This window comes from Bubalus bubalis, chromosome 12 (assembly GCF_019923935.1).
Source record: "Bubalus bubalis isolate 160015118507 breed Murrah chromosome 12, NDDB_SH_1, whole genome shotgun sequence".
In the NCBI taxonomy this organism is placed as follows: domain Eukaryota; kingdom Metazoa; phylum Chordata; class Mammalia; order Artiodactyla; family Bovidae; genus Bubalus; species Bubalus bubalis.
The window spans coordinates 98,242,535-98,267,682 of NC_059168.1; the positions used below are offsets into that span (position 1 = coordinate 98,242,535).

Genomic DNA, 25,148 nt, shown 5'->3' on the forward strand with positions numbered 1-25,148 from the left:
CAGTGGAGGCATTGATCACATGGGGCTGGGGTTCTTGGCCTTCTTGTATTTCTGGGCACAGAGGTGCAGGTGAGGTCAGGGCTTCCTCCCAACTGGATATGCTCCTGGCCAGAGGTTGCTCCCCCAGGCCAGCTGAGATAGCACTGGCCATGCTGTGTGACCCTGGGTGATGTGCTCAGCTTCTCTGGGCTCTAGGGCCTTTCACCAAGACAACCAACACCAAGACATGCTGTGCAGCCTTGGGTTCTGCCCTCTGGCTGTTGATTCTCAGTCTTGGCCCTTAGTCTCCCCATCTGGCCAGTCACAGGGCTGGTCTGGTTGTCTGTCTCTAAGGGTCCTTCCAGATGGGGAAGTAGAACTAAAGAGCTTGCTCAGCCAGGGCCCCACTCACTGATGATTCATCATAAGGTCTCCTGACAAGAAGGGTGGGGCCTCCACTAATGAACATGAACTTGGAGCCAGAGGGCCTGAGCAGTGAGGACCCCCCCCACTCCCACACCAACTTTGGTAAGGTCCAGCTGGAGAGAGGCCAGGATGGGGGTCCAGAGCTCAGGCTTGGGATCAAATCCTGGCCTGTCACCAGATGTATGACCTTTTCTGCAGGCACTGGACCTTGCTAGGCCTCAGTTTCTTCATCTGTAAATTGGGGATAACAACAAGACTTCCCTCCTGGGGACACTGTGAAGATTAAATGAGATCTTACTTAAAGGTAGTACTTTCCAAGGTTGGGTACATGCTTAAGAGGGAAACTGAGGCTCAGGAGGTGAAATACCTCATACTCCCAGAGTCCCTGGTGAGGGACCCTGTCTTCAGATTTCCAGTTGTGCCTCCTCACTACCTGCAGAGGCTGGGCGCCAGCTGGGAGCCGGCTGGGGGCCCCCCTTCCCGTATCCATGCAGACAGAAATGCTGGTGGAGACTATACAGGCCAAACTACCTTCCTTTATTGGATTTTCAGTAAAAATACCGACCATATCAAAGTTTCCACACAGACTCCTAAAAAGCATAGCCGATTGGGACTGAGATGGGGCGGGCATGGGGTGCTTCCTCCATCAGGTTCTGAGGCGTCTGGAGCGCCGAGGCAGTGGGGGCCGAGGGGGTGTGGGCGTCACCTTGCTGGGGGTTTTGGCTGTGTCCTGGGTGCTGGGCTGGCTGGGTGCACGGCCGCCAGCGGTGAACAGAGCGGTCAGGGCGTTCCGGGCGTTGATGGCACACCGGCGGCTCAAGGGCCTGGCGGTGGGGCTGGGTTTCTTGGCCTTCTTGTATTTCTAGACACAGAGAGTGCAGGTGAGGTCCGGGCTTCCTCCCCACCTGGTGTGCTCCTGGCCACAGGCTGCTTCCCTGGCCCCACTGAGACAATGTTGGACAAGCTGTGTGATCCTGTGTGACGTGCTCAGCCTCTCTGGGCAGACCTCTAGTGCTAATCCCTCAGCACCACCCGCTCCAGAACAATTGCAAAAAGACCTTGGCCCCAACCTGGTTCGGATTCCCTTTGTGGGTAGAGCCTCTTGTTGGGGGCTGTGCCCAGGGGCTGAGGCCAAGCCTAGAAGGGAGGTGGCCACTGGCTCTTCCCATCAGCTCGGACAGAGTCTGACCCCCCGGGCAGGGCGGAGCGGGGCGGGAGGCCGGACTCACCTGCAAGTTCTCGAAGTGGGCCAAGGACTTGCAGTGGGAGAGCTGCGCCCCCGAGTTGCTGTGGTAGAACTTGTGGCAGATGCGGCAGACATAGCCCATCACGGGCACCAGAAAGTCCACCCCTGAAGGACAGCAGGGTCTAAGCGCTCACATCCGCATGCCAGCCCGATGCCTCCCCCCCACCTAGGGGCCTAGCCTCCCCTAATACCCTCCAGGTGCAGAAAGAGACCAGGACGAGGGGCCAGGCTACCTGGCCAGGATGCTGTGACTGGGACCCGAGGCCCGCCGCTCCTGCAGGTGGCGTCAGGGCTGGGGTCTTACCATATGCAGTGTTGGGGCTGTAGGTCTCCGAGCCTTTCCACTCCTCTATGGATATGTCTCTGGATCTCATCTGGAAACACACCAGTGTGGGCCCCAGTTGGTTCTGGCTTCCCTTAGTTTCCTCCTAAACACAGGCGGGGCCTGAACCCACCCATGCTCTGCAGTGCCAGCCCCTTGATTTCCAGGAGGAGGCTGTGGGTGGCATCCTCTAGGCCTTTGCCCATGCTGGTCCTGTCCCACAGAGTGCCCTTCCCAATCCATATTTTCCAGGTGCAGCTCAATCTGTCCCCTCCTCCGGGAAGCCCTCCTGTTCCCACAGTGGCCATAATCCACACCCAACACATCACACGTGGCACTTCATTGAATCCTCGTAACAACTGTCTATGGTTCACCCATTTCACATATGAGGAAACTAAAGCCCAGGCTCATTAACTCACTTGCCCAGGGTCACCCAGCTGGTTGATGGAGGAGTAGGGTAGTGAACCCCAAGCCCTGGTTAGCCTTTACCATGACCCCCCGCCAGCTCCTAGAGGCTGCAGAGACCACAGTCTTGGGCGGGGTGGGTTTCAAGTGATCACCTGCTTGACATGAGCCCCTTCCAGACAAGGCCATGCCAAGCAGTGCCCTCCACCACTTACCAGGCAAACAAATACAGCCTCTAAAAATGATGACCACCCCCAAGGCTGTGGCCCTTCCTTACAGTCTGAGTTGGGACTATTACTTCTAAGCAGAGAAAACGGAGGCTTAGAGAAACCAACGGGCTCACCCAGGGTCATGCCACTACTGATTTCTGAGCAGCAAAGCCGGCATCACCCCCAATTTGTTTAGGCCTGGAGGCCACGCCTGCAACCCTCCATCCACAGCCCCTCTGTGCATGCCCTCCTTGGCTGCCCCCTCACCACCCTGGACTGTGACTGGAAAGCTCTATGAGGACAGGGGCCAGGCCTTGGTCCTGGGTATTCCTGGTATCCAGGACCAGGGCCTGGCCCAGAACAGGTGCTCCAGAAACACCTGTCAAACTGAAAAGCTCCTCCAGCTCCTCACTCATGGGAGACAGCAGAGCTGATGTATTCCAAGCACAGGCTGTGGAGTCTCGCTTCCTCGCATCCAAATGGGTGAGAATCTGCCAGGAAAGTGCCTGGTTACACGCCTAGCATATAGTAAGCGCTCAACAAATGTTGACTGCGGGAGTTCCCTGGTACCCTAGCAGTTGGAATTCCAGACATTCACTCCCTAGCAGTTGGAATTCCAGGCATTCATTCCCATGGCTCAGGTTCAATCCCTGGTCAGGGAAATGAGATCCCACAAGCCATGTGGCATGCCAAAAAAAAAAAAAGTGTTGAGAGCTTCCCTAGTAGCTCAGTGATAAAAAATCCGCCTGCCAATGCAGGAGACATGGGTTTGATCCCCAGTCCAGGAAGATCCCACATGCCGAGGAGCAACTAAGCCCGCGTGCCACAACTACTGAAGCCCTAGCGCTCTAGAGCCTGTGCTCTGCAACTAGAGAAGCCACTCCAGTGAGATGCCTGTGCACCCAACTAGAGAGGAACCCCCACTCGTCACAGCTAGAGAAAGCCCGTGCGGCAATGCAGACCCAGAATAGGCAAACATTAACAAATAAATAAAATTATTTTAAAAATTGGGCAATCTGGCAAGCTTTGTCTGTAAAGAACTTGATAATAGGTACTTAAAAAAAAATAAAGTTGACTGCTCTCGCCACCATCATCACCATCATCACCTTTCACGGACTTTCCCGTATGTACCACGTAGCTCCCCTCTCCATGTCTCTGCGATGCTATTCTCTTGGCCTAGGACGCCTTTCTCTTCCACAACACAAGAAAAAATTTCAAGCAGGCTTTCAAGACCTTGCGTATTTCACCTGCCACCCTACCGTCGTCATGATGCATATTTACACATTGTCATGTTGAAGATAGTTCCTAATAATACTAGATTGAGGCATGTCTTTGTGCTTGCAAATGCCAGCACAGTGTCTCCTAGCCCCTGGGAGGTGGAGGGAGGTCTCTCCTGGTCTGGGAGTCCAGCCTCCAGCCTCCTTTCCACGCCCCCTCTCCCCAAGCACCTGCTTGCAGAATTCCTCCTCAGCCTCAATCTCTTCTTCCTCCTCGTCATCCTCCTCCTCTTCTTCATCGCCCTCAAAGCAGCCCACAGCGTCCACCGTGATGAAGTGGTCCTCGTCTTGGCCGGCTATATCCTTCTCCAGTGTCTTCAGCTTCCCGGGGTGGGTAAGGGCTCAGGTCAGCTCTGGGCAGCCACAATGCGACACCCCAAGCACCTCACACCCCAGAGAGCTCCAATCCCTCCGGCCCTGCTATGAATTTGGACTGGAATACACCTCAACTTGCTGTGTAGCCTTGCCCAAGGCTCTATACTGCTCTGGGCCCCTGTCCTCTGAGGGAGCTGGGGTTACCTCATTGGCTTTGTCCTTGTGGCCCTGGGACTTCACGTGCTCCACAAATTTGCGGGGGGTCTTGAAGTAGCGGTTGCAAATGGTGCAGAAAGGTCGCAGGGATTGTTTGGCGAACTGAGGAATGGAAGGCAGGCCCAGTGGGCAGTGGGGGCGGGCAGTGTTCCCAGGTGCAGCTGGGCAGGGCCCAGCAAGACACCACCTCCCACCTGCAGGCCTCAGGTGTGCTACATCCAGTCTCAGGGTTAGGGTTAGGGTTAGGCCACTCTGCAATCAGCAGACTGTGCTCCACAGAACACAGGCAAACACAAGATGGGATGGCGGATGGCAACAGAGAGACCGGACAGTCAGAAGACAGACAGAGCAGGCGCCAGAGGACCCATGAGCCCCGAGGCTGAATGCGAGGTGAGATGGTGCCTCGCCCACACTGGACAGATGGGGAAACTGAAGCCCAGAGAGGAAACATGACTGACTCATCACAAGCTACAGCCATGCAGGGACAAAGACTGACGTTTACTTTCTGCTTCCAACCTGGGCTACCTCCTCCCCAGCCCTGGGCCTGGAGACCACACACGGGGTGCCTTTACAGCCAGCAGCGGGGGCGCCCTGGTACCTTGTGGTCCTGTGTCCTGCGGTGCTGGATCAGGTCCCCCATGTAGTAGAGCTGGCAGGTGTTGCACCAGCGCCTGGGTGGAGGCTCTCTGATGACAAGCAAAACAAGTATGTGTGACACCGCATTCTTGTTGGAAAGACAGCCGCTCTTCCGGATGCTCCATAAATGGAATGCAAGTCCAACAGAATCTGGTTTTTTTGGAACCTTAACAAATGGATTCTAGGGTTCATCTAGAAGAATGCTTAAGAGTAAGAGAGAAAACTTGGTGGGAGGGATGAGATTTAGAAGCACTGGGGACACCAGGAGGCCACCAGGACAGGTGACAGAGCTGAAAATATCTGGCCTTGAGAACTCTTTATCCTTCAGTTTGGACGCCCTGTCTTTCCCAGAGCTTGTCTGAGCCCTTCCCCAATTCCAGGACCTGTCTCCATGCCTGTTAAGTCAGACCCTGCTCTGGGACCCCCAAAGTCCCACTGCCATAGCATTGCCCACAATGGATTGGGAGGACCTGATTCCCTCTCTGCCCTCACAGCACCCCGGCATCCCAGGGGTCTGGCAGGGGATCAGTTCAGAGCTTCTGACTGTGAGGGAAGGACAGACAGCCCAAAGGAAGGACGCCGCATTCTGGGCGGGCCGAGTCAGGATCCAGCAGTGTCAGGGCGCAGTGTAGCGCATCTTCTCCACCTGAAGCTTGTTTACAGCTTGGGCTACAGCTCTGCATTCTGTCGCAAGATCTATTTTTATATAGTCAAACTCATTCTGCATATGCAATTTTGGATCCTGTTTGGTCCTGACATTACATCATGCATATGTTTCCACATTGTCAGCAATTCCCTGCCGTTGTCCTATATATTATTAGTTCTCCCACCAAGTGGAAGAACTGATCTAAGTCCCTAGTTTGGGATATTTTAGATCATTTCCAAGTAAATTTTTTCACCACTGCATGAACTCTGCAAGGAACATCTCTGTGCCACCTTTCTCCTGGCTTTATGCTAATTTGGCTCAAGTATAACTCCTAGGTCAGCAAGCCAGGGGAGGCTTAAGGGTGGAGAACATCCTACAAAGCCATGGGGAAGTTCCTCTCGAACTGAGACCAGCTAACAGAGACGCAGCCTTTGGAGAGAGCTCCCCGTCACTCAGGGAATGCAAGCAGAGGCCACCCAAGGGCCCTTCCTGTCCCCTCACCCCACCCAGGGAGCTGCAAGCTGTGACTCTCTGTAAATCCTCACGGCGGAGCCCCTGACCACTGACTCAGGGCCTATCCGACCAGGGAAAGGATCTGATTTGGCCTCCACAGGACTCGTTTCTTATTTTTTTAAGATTTTTTTTTTGGGGGGGTGTGAATCAGTTCTCTAAAGTCTTTGTTAAATTTGTTACAATACTTCTTCTGTTTTATGTTTTGGTTTTTTGGCCACAAGGCACATGGGATCTTAGTTCCCCAACCGGGGATTGAACCCACACACTCTGCATTGGGAGGTGAAATCTTATCCACTGGGCCACCAGGGAAGTCTGCTGTTCTGGTTTTAATTCTGAACTAGCTGTTAACATCATGAAATTGGGAGATTCACATACAAATCAGTTTCTAGATGCTTCTGAGAAACGAGGAAATCTGGAGCTGAGTGGCAGCTGTTTGGTGAGACAGAGCCCATGTCCCTAGGATGGACTGAGCCAATGCCATCCTGTTTCTCTCACTGCTGAGGCCTCCCAGCTTCTGCAGGCCTCAGTGGTTGCCCACTGAGCATCCCAAGAGCCAGTCCCAGCCTCTGGAGGGCTGGCATTTCTAATGGAGCAAGCCCCCATGACTAAGAAAGGAGAAAACCCAGGGACGTTCTAGTCTCAGCCCATGAGATGAGCAGGTCCCGCCTGACCATCAGGCCCTGTGGTTGGAGGCAGCACATATGCCAGGGGAGTGGGGGGTCTGTGCCACAGCCCAATTCCCTCCCACATAGGGGGTCAAACTGTTCCTGCCTGGATGGAGCCTTAAGAGACTGTCTAGGGGCTGCCCTGCTGGCCCAGGGATTAAGAATCCACCTACCAATGCAGGGGACACAGGTTCAATCTCTGATCCAGGAACGAAGATCCCACGGGCCATGGGACAACCAAGCCCACGAGCCACAACTACTGAAGCTGGCATGCTCTAGGGAATCTGCGCCCTGCAGTTTGAGAAGCCACTGCAACGAGAAGCCCGTACTCCACAGAGAGTAGCCCCTCTTGCTGCAATTAGAGAAAGCCTGCACGCAGCAACAAAGACCTAGCACAGCCAGAAATAAATAAATACAAATTTTCTTTAAAAACATAGAGGCTGTCTAGTTCATGAGTTCCTGCCTTACACCCCTCGCCAGGCCATTTTACAGATAAGGAAAACTGAGGGCCCAGGCCACACAGTTAGTGAAGAAGTATTTGGGAGAGGGCGATCTTAATGCCTTAAGACCTTGTGGATGGTAGATCAGGGGTCCCCTCTGCCTGGGCTGGCTTGTGAGACCACCTCCCCTGCACCGTCCAGAGCCTCTGAGACCCCCCGCTCACTCGTCCTCTCTCTCCAGGACGTCCCGGGGCACAGGCAGCAGGGACAGCAGGTAGGCTTGGCTCATGTGCTGGATCTCGCCGAGCCGCTGCTCGTGCTGGGCTCCCGACATGTGTTCCTGGAACTCCTGCAGCAGGCGGGAGCGAGGAAGGGGCGTGAGGAGTGAGCCCCTGAACACTGGGGCTAGAGGAGGCCTCCAACCTGGGCTTCCTGGCCACCCCACTGCTGCTGGGAGGACCTTTCTCTTACGACCCTGTATGGGCCAGAGAAGGACAGTAAACTGGGGCCCAGAGTGAGCACACGCCAGCCAGAGCCTCTGCTCCCGCTGGAGACCATGAGCACCTCCGAGGTGAGGAGCAGTGTGATCAAATTCCAGGTCCCCGTGGCTCTGCTCAGGCCAGGCACAGAGGGGCAGCACTAACAATAGTGACAGTAATCACACCAGTGTGATGCTGCTACTGAGGCTGCACGCGCTCTGGGCCAGCCCAGCGACTCAGGACTTCAATGTCAAGTTGCTGAATCCCCAGAACCCCTCTGGGAGGCAGTTTTTCTTTTTCTAGAGGTGGTTTCTAAAGGTTTCTTCTGATGCATGCAGAAACTGAGGCACCAATGCCTCAAAATCCTTGAATTCCACCTTCCAAAACCCACATAGTCAGTCAGGGCTGATTTGCACCAGGTCCACCCAACTCGGAAAGCCTGCCCCCTGGGCTGGTCCAGGGATGTTTTGTGATCTAAGGTACAGCTGCTGGAGGTGGGGCTTGGGGGCCCAAGTGGACACAGAGGCAGCCCTGGGAAAGGCAGGCTGGGCATCACATACAGGCCCCAAACCCTGCACCCGCCCCCGAGATCTCCCACCCCCACACCAGAGGGTACCTGCTGGCTACTGCAGCCGGCCTTGCAGATGTAGCAGAAGAACTGAAGGGCCTGCTTAGAGGGTGTGCTGGCCGCCGCAGGGGTGGCAGAGGTAGAGTCACTGGCCCGGGGACCGGGTGTGAGGGGTACGGTGCTAAAGGCCCGGCTGTCGCTGCTCTGCAGGATGGTGACCTTCAGGGATCCCCCGGCCCCCCACACCTGCACGGGGAGCAGGAGCAGAGCTACCACCAGCTGGGTGCTTATGGTGAGTCAGCCCTGTGCTAAACTTCTAGGAGCCCTCCTGACAGCCCATTTTACAGGCAGGAAAACTGAGGCTCTGAGCCATCAGGTGATCACCCAGGCTCGCTCAGCCAGGCAGCACCGCAGTCAGTATTCAAAAACCCAGGTCCCCCTCCGTTCTCCCTGCCTCCTGTGACAGATGGAGAAACGAAGATGCAAGGAAAGGAAGGGGGCTTTGCCACAGTTATACGGTAAGGTGCCCCAGGTGGCACCAGTGGTAAAGAACCCGCTTGCCAATGCAGGAGACATAAGAGATGCAGCTTCAGTCCCTGCGTCAAGATCCCCTGGAGGAGGGCATGGCTACCCACTCCAGCATTCTTGTCTGGGGAATCCTATGGACAGAGGAGCCTGGTGGGCTATAGTCCATACAGTCGCCAAGAGTTGGACAGGACTGAAGCGACTTAGCACACAGAACAAGTGGAAGGCAGAACTGGGCCCCAGGCCCCAGACACAGGCTTCCACACCACGCTCTCTCCGCTGGAGCAATGTAACTCATGTGGGGGCTCTAGTTTTGGGGTGAGCAAGCTGGAAGGGACCCTTATCACCAAAAGTGCCTCCAGACTGTCAGAGCAAAGGCACGTAAAGGCCCACATGAGAGCTGATGAACACTGTCAAACCCAATCTGGTCTGCCCGCAAACCCAGGAGGAGGGCTGCCGTCACATTTCACAGGAGGGGAAACACCAGGGGTCCCGGGAAGCGGGGGCATGCTGGGGCAGAAGGAGGCCATCCCACCACTGGGCGCACCATGTAGTCCTCATCAGCATCTCTACCCACCCCCAGCATCTCCCTCGCTCTTTTTTCACATTCTGCCACATCCAGGCCACCGGTCAGCTCCTCCTGGCTCTCCTCCAGGGCACCCCCTGGCTCTGGTGGGGCCTCCTCTGGGCCTGAAATGACAGAGGCGTGCTCCATTTCCCATGGTCCATCTCCCACCAGGGCCCTGAGGGATGTGGGCCTGAGAGCCACTTTCCCTGCCCACGGCCAGGACCTCAAAGCCTCCACTGCACATGGACCAGAACCCTGGATCCAAGCCCAACCCTCAGTAGCAGGCGGCACCCAGTCAGGGCTGGACAGTGCTGGGGGAGGAGCGGGGTCCCAGCAGAGCAAGTCCCATTACCGGGCCGGCTGGGAGTCACTGCTCACTTACCTGCTCTAGCTTCTACTGTATCAGGCAATGTTTCCAGTGCTGCAGAGCGAACCAGAACTGGGGCTTTCTCCGACGCTGGCACCGACGCCTGTGGCTGAGTCTGAGGCCGTCCCTGGGCCGGTTCCAGTGGCTGCACCGGTGATTGAACCAGAGGTTGCTTGGGTGGCTGCTCCGGCGGCTGGAGCCTCAGCTGTGCTTCCGCCTGGACCTGTGGGCACGTCTGCGTCTGTGCCTGCTTCTGCAGCAGTAGCTGCACGTGCCTGGGGGGCTGCGGCTGCGCCTGTCTCCGTGGCGCTGCCTCCTCCTGCGGCTGCCGCTGCACCTGCTGCGGTGCTAAGTGCTCTGGAGAGGTCTGCGTCTGTGCCTGCTTCTGTAGCTTTGGCTGCACCTGGGCATTTACGGGCAGCGTCTGTGGCTGGCTCTGTGGCTGCACCTGGGCTGTGATCTGCAGGACCCGGGGCTGAAATCGTGGCTGCACGTGGGCTTCCAGGGGCTCAGGCAGCAGCTCGGGTGTCTGTGTCTGCTTGGGTGCCATCATCCGGGTCTGCAGCTGGACCTCTGCCTGCAGTTGCCCTGGGGGCCCCTTCTCTGTGGGCTCCTCTGAGCTGGGAAGGGTCAGAAGATCATATTCATGTCTGCCAACTGGCCCCAGGGGCTCCCAAGAAAGGCCCTGACCTAGGCTCCAGTCCTGGCTCTGCTATGTACAAGCAAGCCCCTTAGACTCTCCAGGTCCCAGCTTCCTCTAAGCAAACTGATCACTTGCTCCCACCTCCCACAACTTGCTAGTATGTATTCAAGGCCCTGGAAGCCTGCCTACCCTCTGGCCATGCTCTGAGGTTCCAGGTACACATTTTCACCCCTCCACAATGGCCCCCTCACCTCACTGTGGCCCAGTCACAGTGAAGAAGCCAGAGTCCATTTGGCCAAGGGCCTTCCCGGGTAAGACGCAAAATTAGGTTTGACCTCCCCCCACGCCAGAAACCAAGGTCCTTGCCTTGTTCCCTTGAAGGATCTCACCCCACCTACCCCTACCCTTTGCCTTTGCAGGAATGAGGGTAGAGAACACCTGGGTACCAGACAGGTTTTCAGCCTCAGTTACCTCTTTGACTTTTTAGCTGGCGGCTCAGAGGCTTCACAAGACTCAGGCTCAAGTGCTGGAGTGCATTTCTCCTTAGCGATGTCATCTGGGCACTGGGGAGGTTCTTGGTCTGGGATGGAGGGCAGGTGAGAGAATGCCATGCCAGGTGGAGCACGTATGAGCTCCCAGTTCCAGGACGTGGGGCCTGGGCTCACAATTCCCCCCACCCCCTGTAAGAGTCCTGCCTCCCAGATCTGCCTCCATGGCTGCTCCCCGCACCCACCTCCCCTCAACCCACATCCCTCTGAAGGACCAGCAGCTTCCCTCTCTCCCTCACCTTCGGGTGTTTCTGTTCGGGGCTCTGCGGCTTCTTCAGACCCCTCTGGGGGGTCTGACTTGTCCTCCACAGGCGTTGTCTGAGAAGAAGAATCCTACTTCCTTTCAGAAACCATTTCTGATATCTGCCACCCACCCCAGTAAATACCCCCTTGCCCAAGAGCAGCTCCAACATGTAGGCTCCAGGGGATGAAGGAGCCTGGCCCCAGAGCTGCCAAGGGAAGACCCTAAACACCCCGGGAATCACGTCCAGGAGTTCCATCTAGCTGCCAGCCTGTTAAGTAAATGCAGGTTTGGGCGACGCAATACTTCCTCCAGGTCCATGATGCTGCCCCCTGATTTCTTACCTTCTTCACGAAGCAGCCAGAAGGACCCTTCTCAAATGCAGACCTGATCATGCCTCTTGTCTCTTTCAGGCTGAGACCCTGCCATGACTTCCCATAGCCCTGGACTATTCCTTCCTTGCCCCAAGCCTGAAACTAACTCCCCTCCCCAGGCCCCTGCACAGTCTGGCCCCTACCTCAGGCCTGTTCCTCCAGCCTCAGCTCTCATGCCCCCTCTCCTCTCTGTGTCCATGGTGGCGTCTCTGGCTCCCCAAAGCCCTGGATCTTCTCCCACGGCCTCAAAGGCGCTTCTTGCAGGAAGCCCTCCTAACCCATAGTACAGGTTCCCGGGGGCCTTGGACTTCCATTTTGCGGCATTTCCCACAGCCATCATTCATCGGCTGGAGAATTATGTATATTAAGGTCTTGTCATCACTACCACCCTCCTCCCAGCCCAGAATCTCCAGGAGAGCTGGGCCAGATGCCTTCTCTGCCCCAGAGAGTCCTCTGCCGGGCCTTAACAGACATCTGCTAAGTGAACACAGTTCCAGATGGCTCCAGGGTACCCCAGGGAGCCCCAGGGGTCCACCTGCCGCTTCCCTCCCTCCTACTAAGCCCAAGGGACTAGCGGTGAGAGGAAACATGCAGCACTGCAGGGCTCCACGCCCTTCAGAAACTACCCAGCTCACCCTGCATGACACAGGCACTGGTCTGAGAGTCAGGAGGCCCGGACTCTGGGTCTGCCTGGACAGCTCTGCAGCCCAGGACAATCTCCACCCTCCTTTCTGAGCCTCTGGCTTCCCATATGTAAAATGGGGCAAGAAGGTAAACACTAGACAGGACCATGTTAGGACAGGCTCAACTGGAAGGTCAGAGGCTGTGACCCCTCTCTGGAGGGAAATGCCTCACCTCTGGATGTGGGTGGTGTCAGAGCCAGAAAAGGTGGGTGCTGCCCCCTCTCCCAATTGGGGTACTCTCAGGAATGTAGTGTGTGTGAGGAGCTGTCTGGACATCCGGGGACAGGACAGACAAGGGAGCATATTATTTCCTCTGAAAACATCCTTGGTTCTTCCTGCTCAAGTCAGGGAGAGCTCACTAAAGGCTCAGAAACTTCAGCTGGCAACAGGGTAGAGTTTAGGATTTTATAACATTGTTTTACCCCAATCACTTTTGTTTTACTTCTATGCTTGGGGATTTATTCAGAGTTACTGTTACTGTGTTGCTTTTTTAAAAAAAATTTTTCAGATAGTGATTGTTCCTTTTTTAAATAAATGTAACAGAAAAGCAGTGTTCATTTAAAGCTATAATACCCCAGACAGTAGCCAGCAGGCACGTGCCTGACTTTCAAGCACTGGAATTGCAGCAAGCTGAGTCGAGATGTAAGAATAAAATATATACCAATTTTAAAGAATTAGTATTAAAAAAATAATCTCAAAAGAATATAAAATACCTTGTTCATTTTTTATATTGATTACATGTTGAAATGATCATTTTTAATATATTAGGTTAAATACAATATGTGAGTAAAATTAATTTTGCCTGTTTCTTTTTACTTTGTTACTGTGATTACCTGAAATTTTTATTTTTTTTTAATTTTTTTTAAAATTTAAATTTATTTATTTTAACTGGAGCTAATTACTTTTGAAACATGTATTCTATCATATAAGAAACGAATTGCCAGTCCAGGTTCGATGCAGGATACAGAAATTTTTTAATTACATGTGTGGCTCACATTTAATTTCCATGGGGCAGTGCTGATTTAAAGAAAGTTGGTAAAATATATCTACAATGAATACAGTATTATATGTCAATTACACCTCAGTCTTTTCAAAAAGAGAGAATTGTTAGCAAATAGTATTAGTAAATAATAGAAATGGTAAATAAAAAGGGAATGAATAGTTCGAGTGGTGTTCGGATATAGCAAAAATCACTTTGGGGTTCAGAAATATTTAAAGTTTTAGAAACACTAGACAAGTCTAACTCTCTCCCCTATCATTTTACTGATAAGGAAACTGAGGCACAGAGAGGGCTATGATCAGCCCCAAGGCCAGTGTGAGCTGGAGGGGGTACTGCTGGTGGGTCCCCAGATGTGTCCTCTCCCATCCACACCTGCTCCACACCCAGACACCACTCACCTTGCGATTGGGGGTCGTAGAGGAGGAGGTCCGGGCCTGTTTCTGGGGGGTTCGCCCTGAAAGGTTGAGCTGGGAGGGGTTGATGGGGACCCCGACGGGAGGAGGACCCAGCAGGGACTGCCGAGTGGCCTGAGGAAAGAATTGCTGGAGATTTGGGGTGGCCAGCTGTGGGGGTGTGAGGCTGGGGGGTGCCAGGTTGGGGGTGGCCAGGTTGTAGCCACGGAGGTTACCTGTGGGTGAAAAGAGGGCAGAAGCGGGGTTACAACTGTGGTCGGGTGGTAAAGGTTAGGGTCAGGGGTCAGTGCCCCCAAGCATCATGGGGGCATCACGGATAACTTCAAAGGGGACCCTTCCCACCCAAGGGCAGCCAGAGGGGAAGAGATGAGAACCGAAGGCCCAGTCCCACCTGAAGCACTGGTGGGAGGGGGCTTTCAGGCTGGTTTTCTGCCCCAGCTTGTGAGGGAAGGGGCCCTTTTCCCTCCTCAAATGCCTCCCTAGTCAGTGGCTTGGGCACCCCCAGAAACTCTGCTCACCCCCAGGCATGCTTTAGGGTACACTTTCAGGTATATAAAAGATTCAGCACAAGATCCAAAGGGAGAACCAGCAAGATGACTGGTCTCTGGAATAACAAGATAACTCTCCTACCAACACCAGCTACCCATCATCAAAAGTCTCCTGGGGACCTCCCTGGAAGTCCAGGGGCTAAGACTCCACGTTCCCAATGCAGGGGGCCTGGGTTCCATCCCTGGTCAGGGAACTAGATCCCACAGGCCACAACTAAGACCTGGTGCTGCCAAATACATAAATAAATATTTTTTAAAAAAGGAAATGTCTTTTGGTGACTGGGCACTTGCTAAAAACAGCCTTAGTCACACCACCCAGCCACCATCAGGGTAACTATTATCCTCTCTACTGATGATAAACAGAGACACAAAGTGAAGGAGCGGCTTGTCCAGGATCTCCGGGAGTGGCACTGCTGTCCACTCACTGGCTCCCAGGTGGGACTCTTGGGGTCCTCCCGACTCCCCTCTCTCTTTACCCTCCCCCATATGAGCCAACACCATTTCTCTTAACCCTGACTCTTGCCCTCCTTCTCAGTCTAGCCTGACTCCCCTTCGGATCTCCACTCCTATCGCCCCTCTTCCTTCCAAAGCCGCTTCATCCCATGCGTGAATTTCAGCTACAGTCTTTGTACTGTGATACTTCTAAAAATCACATTCTGACTTTGCCCCTCCCTCTGCTGAACCCATCCATAGCTTCCTGATGCTCAGGAAGGAAGCCCACTCCTCACTCTGCAAGGTCCAGCCCTGCTCCCCTCGACCCCCTCTCTTGCAGTTCTCTCACACACACCCACTGTGCTCCAGCCACACGCTCCCATGCATGGGTCTGCCTCAAACAAGCCTGGGTCTGCCTGCCTCTGGGCCTTTGCACATGCTCTTCCTTCTGCTTGGAGTGTTCTGCCTCTGCATAACCAGTCATCCTTCATTCCCCCCTTTAGGTGATTCTCCTTTGAGAGGGCTTCTCAGACCCTCTCTCTGTCCCTAGAAACCCAGCTTCCCTGTTCCCAGGCCAGCTGCACAATTTCCTTGTCTGCTTCCCACTGTCCACCACTTAACCACCCTGGGAACTCCTTAAGGGCAGGCACTTCATCTGATTCAGAGCACTGGGGAAGTATCTGATCCAATAAAGGACAGTTTAAATCCTTGCCCCAGTGCTGGTATGGGAAACCCAGTGGTTACAGGCATGTATGGGTCAGATGTGCTGGGAGAAATGGTTCAAATGCAGGTTCCACAGTACAAGTTCTGTGACCCTGAGCAAATAAGTTTCCCTGTCTTAGCCTCAGTTCCCTCATCTGTAAAATGGGTATAGTAATAGTGCTTGACTCAATGTTTTATGAGGATTCAGTGAAATACACAAGTGTGCCTGGTATTTACTAAGCATTTTGTGAACATTAACTTAAACACATATACACGTATGTGCAAAGAGAACGCCAGCCAGCTCTTAAACAGTGAGATAAAAGATGGCACACTCTAAAAGAGAAATGGACAAAGAACATGGACAAGTCACAACATGAATTACAAACGTTCAGCAGACACAGAGAAATGTTCAAGCGCACTAAGAAATGTGACTAAAAGCACTACAAGAAATGTAAACTAAAGCGTTAGTGATATAGCTTTTTCGCCAAGCAAATTAGACTAGATGTATATACACATATATATTAGAAAAGAGTATAATACCCAGTGTTGCCGTGGGCATGGTGAAACTGGCACTGTCATACGTGGCTGGTGGCATTGCAAACTGGTCCAGTCCTTTGAGAAAGCAATTTGGCAATACTTATCAAGAACCATAAAACACGCATCCTCCCTGACCCAGTCATTCTACTTTTGAGAATCCATAATAAGAAAATATTCTCAAACATGATATTCACCCCATTATTTAAAGCAGCAAAAAAGAGAAAGAAAATAAGTAGAAGAAGGAAACAGCTGAGAAAGTTTAGGGACATAAGGGCACACACCTCCAGAGGAATATTAAACAGCTGTTAAAAATAATCTTTATAGAGACTGTCAAATCATATGGTAAATGAACATGCCATTCTGCTCAGTGAAAAACAAACAAAATACAGCTTTTCATGTATATCAGTAATCACAGTCATACATAAAGCCCCAATTCTGTGCCAGAAAAAAAATGGGAGGAGATATACCAACACTTTAATGGGTATTCTTTTTCTTTAGAAGTGAGTCTACATATGATTTGGATTTTCTTGTCCTCTTTTTAAAATATTTCTTTTGCTCTTTGAAGAGTGTGATTTTTAAAATGAGAAAGAAAAGAGTGAAAAAAAAATGTAAATGTTGTGGGTTTCCGTATGTGGTCTCATCTCTCTATCCATCCCTCTATAATTTATAAGCCGGCTCCTAGGATCATCCAGAGTGACAAGATCACATCTTCTGACCTGGCTGCATACCCTGCTGGGAGGCAGGATAGCCTGGTGTCTCAGAACAAAGCTCTGTAGTAAGACCTCTAATCAACACCTGGGCCTCAGTTTCTTCATCTGTAAAATGGGGCCATGAGTGTATCTCCCCTTAGGGTTGTCAGCAGAGTCAAGAAACTGGATTTGTAAGGGGCTCAGCATAGTGCTCAGCCCTGAAGGACCAGTCAGCATGTCACAGCTACCCTGTGGGAGGGGCTAGGTCTGAAGAAGAGCTGGCTCCATGTCTCTGGACCCCTGCCTCCTCCCACAGTGGCTGAAGTATTGGGAGCAGCATCATGGAAAGAAAAGCTGAAAGACTGCTCGCCACGTGGAGAAACCCGGGTGAGGGCACAGGCTTAATGCAGAGGGCTAGAGACACCTACTCAGAGATCCAGGGGTCAGGAGGCCCAGGCCTCCATCTAGCTCAGCCATTGCTGATGCTGTGTGACCCAGGGCGAATGACTTCCCTTCTCTGGACCTCAGTGTCCTCATCTGTCAAACAGGATGCAAAGGAGGGTGGTCAAAATAGATCTTTCTATCCATCGTATCATCTAATCTCTCAATGTCAGCAAAATATGTGCTGAGTAGCGCCCACAGAGCTAGCACTATGGCCAAGGGCACTCCTCTGTGATCAGACAGACCTGCATTCAGCTGAGCAACCTAGGGACTTCCACCTCCCAGAGCCTCAGTGTCCTCATCTGTAAACTGGGATATTGACAGTAGCTCCCTCTCAGAGTTGCTGTGTGGCTTGGATGAGATTCAATGAGCCCGCAGCCATACCTTGTAACTGCTGCAGAAGCAAAGCTCTCTGCAGCACAGAACCGTTGAGGAGGGAGGTGGGGCTGGTCCCCTGGAGAGTCAGGAGCTGCTGCTGTGGCTGCTGCTGGGGGAGCCCCCTGTGTGTTGAGAGCGGGGGTCAGAGGGTCATGGGGAGAGGCAGACCCTCCCTCTCCCTCTTCTCTGACCCCCCTCCCCTCCATTCTCTGCCCCTCTCTACTGCAGAGAATCCCCTTGGGGTGGGAACTGATGACCTCCAGGGCTCAGACAGGGCTGCCCCTGGGCCAAAGGGCTGGAAAGGGGGCGACTCCAAGCAGAGTCACCCAGCCCTCCAGTGGGGAGCTCACCTGCTGACGGTCATGGGCAGTGGGGCCTGCGGTGGGGACTGCTGGAGCAGCTGCTGAAGCTGCAGCAACTGCTGCTGTTGAAGCTGCTGCTGCTGGAGCTGCTGGAACTGCTGCTGCTGGTTGAACATGGTGGCTGCGAGAAGGGAGGGAGTCAGGTCGATGGATCCCGGTCGCCCAGGCCCAGCCCGCGGCCCTCGCGCGCTGCAGACTGAGCTACACGGATACCCTCCCGGTTAGGCCCAGAGCGCGCCACGCGTGCGCTCCGTCCCTTCAATACTCCTCCAATCCCACCAGCCGCGAGGTTTAACCACCCTCCCGCCTACTGCCTCCAAATCATCCCAACAGTTCCTCCTCCAAAAGCCCAATCCCGCCCTCCGTCTCTCCACTCTCCACTCCGGTCCCTCCAGGAGCGGTGCCTGACACTGATACACCTCCCACCCCACCCTTTGGCCTTTCTTTAGGCCAATCACGTGCCGAACAAGCCAAGCCCCGGGCCATTCACACCCCTCTAATGCTCCCACCCCGTCCCGGGTGCGCGCGTTCCGTCAATAACATCACCCCACCCCCACCCTGCTGCCACCTTTGACTGTCTTACGCGAACAAAGTAGGAGGAAGGCTTCCCTCCACTCTAACCCAACCGCCGCCCCCGCCCCCATTCTACCAGCCTCTTCCTCTACCGACAGATCCAGCATCACATCCAAATGCGGCGTCCCCACCTGCCCACGAAGCCCTCAGTCTCCATCCGAGTGGCCCCTGGGTCCTCGGCCGTCCCCCCGAACAGTGCCCGGACCCGCGCACTTCGTCCCCGCCCCGGGAACCTCACTGCCACCTCCCCTCACCTGCTCTGCCGTCTCGTAGCCCTCACCGGCTCTGCCGTCTCGTAGCCCTCACCGGCAGGGCGGGGTGGGCCGGGCCGGGCAGCTCCGGCTCGAGGCTCCGCGGGTCCCCGTGTCTTCCCGCGGCTCCGCCCCGGCCTATCCACTCGGAGGGTCGGTCTGCGGGCCGGGCCAGGGCAGCGCCCCCTGGAGGACGGGAGGTCCAGGTCACGCTGCGGGGACGGCGGTGCGCGGTGGGGGTTGGGGGTGGGGGGAGACGGCTCACCCGGCAACGCGGCCGGCGGCGGGAGTGGTTCCAGGCTGCGAGCCGGCGCCGGGCACCGAGCAGACCTTCCGCATCAGGAAGGGAGGGCTCTGAGCCCCAGGTCCGTCTGTCGCCCAGAAGGGGGTCTGTCGTCTGGCGGGGACTTGGAGGGGGGCTTTGAGGAGGACTGTCCCCAACCGATCTCCCCGAAGACCCCACTGTCCCGCGATCCCGGGGGCCCCGCGTGGGGCTGGGGGTGGGAGGGGGTGAGGAGCCATCCGCTGTACATTTGGGGACCGAGACCCAGCGAGGGGACGCCCGGCACAAGAATTTGCCCTAGAAGGGGTGGTGGGGCCGGGGAGGGGTGCGGGTGGGGGCTCGGTTTGAAAGTGTTTTGTTTTTTTCTCGGGTTTGGCCGCGGAGCCGCGGAGGAGGGCAGAGTTCAAAGATTGAAAAAACGGCGCTCATCGTCCTGCTCTCAAAGACCCTTTAATTTCGCCTCTGTCCGGTGTCCCGGTGCCTCACTCCTCGGTCCCTACACTGGGTCACAGTGTGCGGTTACTCGGGAGGGATCCTTTTTCTCTTTTCCGTAATACAAAGCCGACCACCGCTGTACCAGCCCTAGGCAACTCGCTCTTTGTATCCGGCGCAGACAGTGTGCCCCGCGGCGCACGCGGTGGGGCAAGGGACTGCAGGCCCGAGGTTGGCCCAGCGGAGACCGGAGGGGCAACCAGGCATCGCAATCACGTGGCCAGCGCTGCCCTAAAGCTAGGGACCCGCGCTACTACGGCCCCTGGGGCGGCAGCACAGGTGCCTAAACTCGGCCTGGATTTAGGCGCCAACAGGGCTGGACGTGGGTGGGACTAAAGGGGATGTCCCGCCTACGGGTGGAAGGGCGGCCCGGGCGCTTCGGACTTTGAAGCAGAGCCCGGTTTTATACCTGAAGGGCAGGAAGCGACAGCGTATTGTGTGACAGCATCACATCCGCCCAGATTCGGACACGGCTCGAGATTCCCCCGGGCTTCCAACCAAGCAGATCTCGGCGCTAGCCGGGATTGAATTGGGGGTCCTCTGCCTCCTGGCTAGGCGACCCTGGCAGACGCGGGAGTCCTCTCTAAGCCTGTTTCTTCGTCTGTAAAATGAGTGGCCCCTCCCGGGGAGTGTGTGTGTCTATATGATATTACATAATGTTTCGCACTGGCGTCTCGCACAGGGCGAGCTTAGCAAATGCCAAAGTAAAAATATATATACGGTTTAGTTCAGTTGCTCAGTCCTGTCTGACTCTTTGCGACCCCATAGACTGCAGCATGGCCAGGCCTCCCTGTCCATCACCAACTCCCAGAGCTTACTCAGAATCATGTCCATTGAGTCGGTGATGCCATCCAACCATCTCATCCTCTGTTGTCCTCTTCTCCTCCTGCCTTCAATCTTTCCCAGCATTAGGGTCTTTTCAAAGGAGTCAGTTCTTTGCATCAGGTGGCCAAAGTATTGGAGTTTCAGCTTCAGCATTAGTCCTTCCAATGAATATTTAGGACTGATTTCCTTTAGGATGGACTGTTTGGATCTCCTTGCTGTCCAACGGACTCTTAAGAGTCTTCTCCAACACCACAGTTCAAAAAATATATATATAAACCTGAAACTCATGCTGATGTTGGTGAAAATAGGGGCGCCAGCACTGGCTTCTTGTGTTGCTTCATCTTTCTGGGAAGTAATCTGCAAATTCTCTATCAAGACTCTTGAACATGTTCTGCCCCTTGACCTGGTAACTCCACTTGTAGGAATCTAGCCCAAGAAAATAATCAAAAACAAGTCTTTTTAAAAGCCAGCAGGTGCACAGAAACATCTATAATAGTGGCCAGGGAAATAACCAACTTTGGAGAATAGCTAAATAAATCACGGTGTCTGCCTCTTAAGGAATAGCACACAGCCTTCAGAAATTGCTATTTCAAATCCTGAAAGATGATGCTGTGAAAGTGCTGCACTCAATATGCCAGCAAATTTGGAAAACTCAGCAGTGGCCACAGGACTGGAAAAGGTCAGTTTTCATTCCAATCCCAAAGAAAGGCAATGCCAAAGAATGCTCAAACTACCACACAATTGCACTCATCTCACATGCTAGTAAAGTAATGCTCAAAATTCTCCAAGCCAGGCTTCAGCAATATGTGAGCTGTGAACTTCCTGATGTTCAAGCTGGTTTTAGAAAAGGCAGAGGAACCAGAGATCAAATTGCCAACATCCGCTGGATCATGGAAAAAGCAAGAGAGTTCCAGAAAAACATCTATTTCTGCTTTATTGACTATGCCAAAGCCTTTGACTGTGTGGATCACAAGAAACTGTGGGAAATTCTGAAAGAGATGGGAATACCAGACCACCTGATCTGCCTCTTGAGAAACCTGTATGCAGGTCAGGAAGCAACAGTTAGAACTGGACATGGAACAACAGACTGGTTCCAAATGGGAAAAGGAGTTCATCAAGGCTGTATATTGTCACCCTGCTTATTTAACTTATATGCAGAGTACGTCATGAGAAACACTGGACTGGAAGAAACACAAGCTGGAATCAAGATTGCTGGGAGAAGTATCAATCACCTCAGATATGCAGATGACACCACCCTTATGGCAGAAAGTGAAGAGGAACTAAAAAGCCTCTTGATGAAAGTGCAAGTGGAGAGTGAAAAAGTTGGCTTAAAGCTCAACATTCAGAAAACGAAGATCATGGCATCCGGTCCCATCACTTCATGGGAAATAGATGGGGAAACAGTGGAAACAGTGTCAGACTTTATTTTGGGGGGCTCCAAAATCACTGCAGATGGTGACTGCAGCCATGACATTAAAAGACGCTTACTCCTTGGAAGGAAAGTTATGACCAACCTAGATAGCATACTCAAAAGCAGAAACATTACTTTGCCAACAAAGGTCCGTCTAGTCAAGGCTATGGTTTTTCCTGTGGTCATGTATGGATGTGAGAGTTGGACTGTGAAGAAGGCTGAGCGCCAAAGCATTGATGCTTTTGAACTGTGGTGTTGGAGAAGACTCTTGAGAGTCCCTTGGACTGCAAGGAGATCCAACCAGTCCATTCTGAAGGAGATCAGCCCTGAGATTTCTTTGGAAGGAATGATGTTAAAGCTGAAACTCCAGTACTTTGGCCACCTCATGCAAAGAGTTGACTCATTGGAAAAGACTCTGATGCTGGGAGGGATTGGGGGCAGGAGGAGAAGGGGACGACAGAGGATGAGATGGCTGGATGGCATCACTGACTCAATGGACGTGAGTCTGGGTGAACTCCGGGAGTTGGTGATGGACAGGGAGGCCTGGCGTGCTGCGATTCATGGGGTCACAAAGAGTCGGACACGACTGAGCGACTGAACTGAACTGAGCTTTAGAAATTATGTCTTCAAAGGATATTTAAACACGATATGGTATGAAGTGAACTCAGCAGGTTACAAATCTGCATACACATTATGATCCCAGTTTTTGGAAAGAATAAATGTGTGTAGTGGGTTCATGGGGGCGGAGATTCACTTTCCTTTTTAAAAATAATTTGCTATGATCCGTTTGGATGACTCTTTCATGAGGAGGATGTGAACATTTTTTGGAATGTATGTGACCTTGCGCTGCCTCCCTGGAGATCAGAGAATGCTCTGAGGACACTGTTTGGGGCTAGACTCATGTTAATTGCTTTTTTTTTTTTTTTTGCTGAACCTCGGGGCATGTGGGATCTAAGTTCCTAGACCCGCTCCAGTGGAAGCACCGATTCTTAACCACTGTACTGCCAGGGAAGTCCCTCGTGTTAATTCCTTTAAATCAACCCCTTGCAAGCAAAACCCCCCAATGAGGTATGTTCAGAGGGAGAAGAGAGGCCTCATCTCTGCATCCTAAATGAGGTCTGAGGATGTGGCATCACCTGGAGGCCTCATTCTTGCCTCCACGTTGAGATGTACCTTCACCATGAAATAGACTTGTACCCACGTGGCTCCATGTCCAGACCTATTTGCTCCAGGAATCTGTCTCTTCTCACGATGATATCATATAGTGTGATTATTATGGTGGTGGTGTAGTCGCTAAGTTGTGTCTGACTCTTGTCGCCCCATGGACTCTAGCCTGCCAGGCTCCTCTGTCCATGGGACTCTTCAGGCAAGAAGATTTCATCCATTTGTGCCTTTACCTACTACTAAGTGAGCTAAGGGGAGCAGAGAACAGAGGTAGGGAGCGGCAGGGTGGGCAGCCCCTTGTTGCTGCCCCTACCCTTCAGAGTGACCTGGGGCAGGGCCCCTCCCTACTTGGGATCTGAGTGTGGCCATCTCTGCTGGACAGGACTGACTTGTGTGTAACAGGCTCACCCAGCCCCCAGCCCCCAGCCCCCACTTACCAGATTCAGCCACAGTGGCAACCTTCTGTCCCCAGAGGAACCAAATCTCCCTCACAATCTCCCCTCTCCTCTCACTCATCACCAGGCTGATTCCTGTCCAGTCTTCACTGCTCCATTCAAACGTCACCTTCTCAGGAGGCCTTTCTTTTCTTTTAACTCCTTTTAAAATTTTTTATTTGTTTACTTTTGGCTATTCTGAGTCTTTGTTTCTGTGCAGGCTTTTCTGCAGTTGCAGGACGCGGGGGCTCCTCTCTCGTTGTGCTGCTCGGGCTTCTCCTTGCAGTGACTTCTCTTTTTGTAGAGCACACATTCTAGGGGGCGTGGGCTTCAGTAGCTGTGGCTCCCCGGCTCTAGAGCACAGGCTCAACAGTTGAGTGCACTGGCTTAGTTGCTCTGCAGCATGTGGGATCTTCCCAGATCAGGGATCGAACCCATGTCTCCTGCCCTAGCAGGTGGATTCTTTACCACTGAGCCACCAGGGAAGCCCAAGAGGCCTTTCTTGATTGTCAGATATACCCTCAAAGCTCTCTGTCCACATGGGGAATAACTGGACAATCTAGGGCTCACTGGGGCCTGAGATTCTCACAAGCTGAGCCATCCAGGGATAGAGTTGGCCCCCAATCCATGCCTCCAGACCTAGCTCTGTCTCTCCTGGACAAATCCTGGCGTGTCTACAATCCTTTAACCTTCCCACCAAGAGGTGACAGCCCAGGAATTCCCTGTTGGCCAAGTGGTTAAGACTCCACATTCCCAATGCAGGGAGCCCAGGTTCGATCCCTGCTCAGGGAACTAGATCCCACATGCTGCAATTCAGAGTTCATATGCTGCAACTAAAGATCTCTCATACCACAACTAAGGCCCGGCACTGCTAAATGAATAAAATAAATTTTAAAAAAGAGAGGTGACATCCTTTGCTACCTTCATGAGGTTGAAGTTTCTTTAGACAGTACTGTGGTAATGATGATTATAATCACAGTAATCATGGCTCTAATTATTCACTGTTTCAGGCACTGTTCTCATATTTTCTCTGAATTATTACATCATTGAATCCTCCTCATATAACCCTATGAGATAGTTAATAGTCTTATCCCCTTTTTGCAGATGCAGAAACTGAGGGCCAGGTAGGTGAAATGACTTGTCCAAGGTCACTGGGTTAGATAGTGGTTGGGGTGGGATTTGAACACCGGGCGGTCTAGCAACGGAACTGTACCCTTGATCCTCAGTACACAAGAGTATGTGCCTTGTTCCAGACTTATGGGGAGTTCCTCATTGTAAGATGAGGCAGTGCAAGCACAGATGCCTGGACCACTGGTGCCCCAAAGCCCCTGGGAAATCTTGGTGCCCAGCCCCCAGCCACACGGAGAAAGGCACTATGTGGAGCCCCAGCCTGGCCCAGCTGGCTTCAGCAGTGACCTTGCCTGACACAGCCAGGTGTCTTGGCTTCATCCACCTGGACTACTTTCTTGTCTTTCTCTCCCCTGTGATCCACATTCTAGGAGGGTTCAACTTCTGCATCTTACTAACCTCTTCATCCCCTTATGTCTTGTTTGAGGCCTGGCATGAAGCACCTAATCAATACCTGTTGAAGAGGGACTTCCCTGGCGGTCCAGCGGCTAAGACTCCAAGCTCCCAATGCAGGGGGCCCAGCCTTGGTCCCTGGCCACGGAACTAGATCCCACATGCCACAACTAAAGATCCTGAATGCAGCAACTGAATAAAAAGATCACACCTGCAACGAAGATTGAAGACCCCACGTGCCACAGCTGAGACCTGGCACAGCCAAATATATAAGTAAACATTTTTTTTAAAAGCCTGTTGAAGAATGAATGAATCCAAAGGGCCGGACTCTGAGCAGACGTCATGACTAAATATAATGGCTGGGCTCAAGTGCTGCATAATAAAGCCACTGAGAAATTCAA

The 25,148-nt window shown here is 53.2% G+C and overlaps 2 protein-coding genes across 14 annotated transcripts; one reads left to right on the forward strand and one right to left on the reverse strand.

Annotated features, from left to right (window-relative positions):
• On the reverse strand, positions 1–18,782 carry CIZ1 (CDKN1A interacting zinc finger protein 1). 13 transcript variants are annotated; one of them, XM_044926395.2, is made up of 18 exons: positions 18,647–18,782; positions 17,782–17,914; positions 17,438–17,553; positions 15,927–15,998; positions 13,690–13,919; positions 11,233–11,326; positions 10,917–11,025; positions 9,818–10,422; positions 9,445–9,557; positions 8,391–8,588; positions 7,520–7,644; positions 4,994–5,150; positions 4,384–4,497; positions 4,036–4,185; positions 2,967–3,078; positions 1,956–2,025; positions 1,635–1,756; positions 922–1,267 (listed from the first exon to the last, which is right to left on the reverse strand). In XM_044926395.2, exons 2-18 carry the CDS (start codon positions 17,907–17,909, stop codon positions 996–998), a joined length of 2,787 nt encoding a protein of 928 aa, XP_044782330.2. In that variant the 5' UTR covers positions 17,910–17,914; positions 18,647–18,782; the 3' UTR covers positions 922–995. The 13 variants fall into 13 exon arrangements, with proteins under 13 accessions (XP_044782337.2, XP_044782330.2, XP_044782332.2 ...); XM_044926397.2 differs by having other exon boundaries at positions 11,233–11,311; positions 18,621–18,761; XM_044926394.2 differs by having other exon boundaries at positions 18,621–18,760.
• Positions 17,941–25,148, forward strand: LOC123464807 (WAS/WASL-interacting protein family member 3-like). The gene is made up of 4 exons (XM_045162426.1): positions 17,941–18,013; positions 18,465–18,982; positions 24,331–24,350; positions 24,782–25,148. The coding sequence occupies exons 1-4, from the start codon at positions 17,941–17,943 to the stop codon at positions 24,813–24,815; spliced, it is 645 nt and encodes a 214-aa protein (XP_045018361.1). The 3' UTR covers positions 24,816–25,148.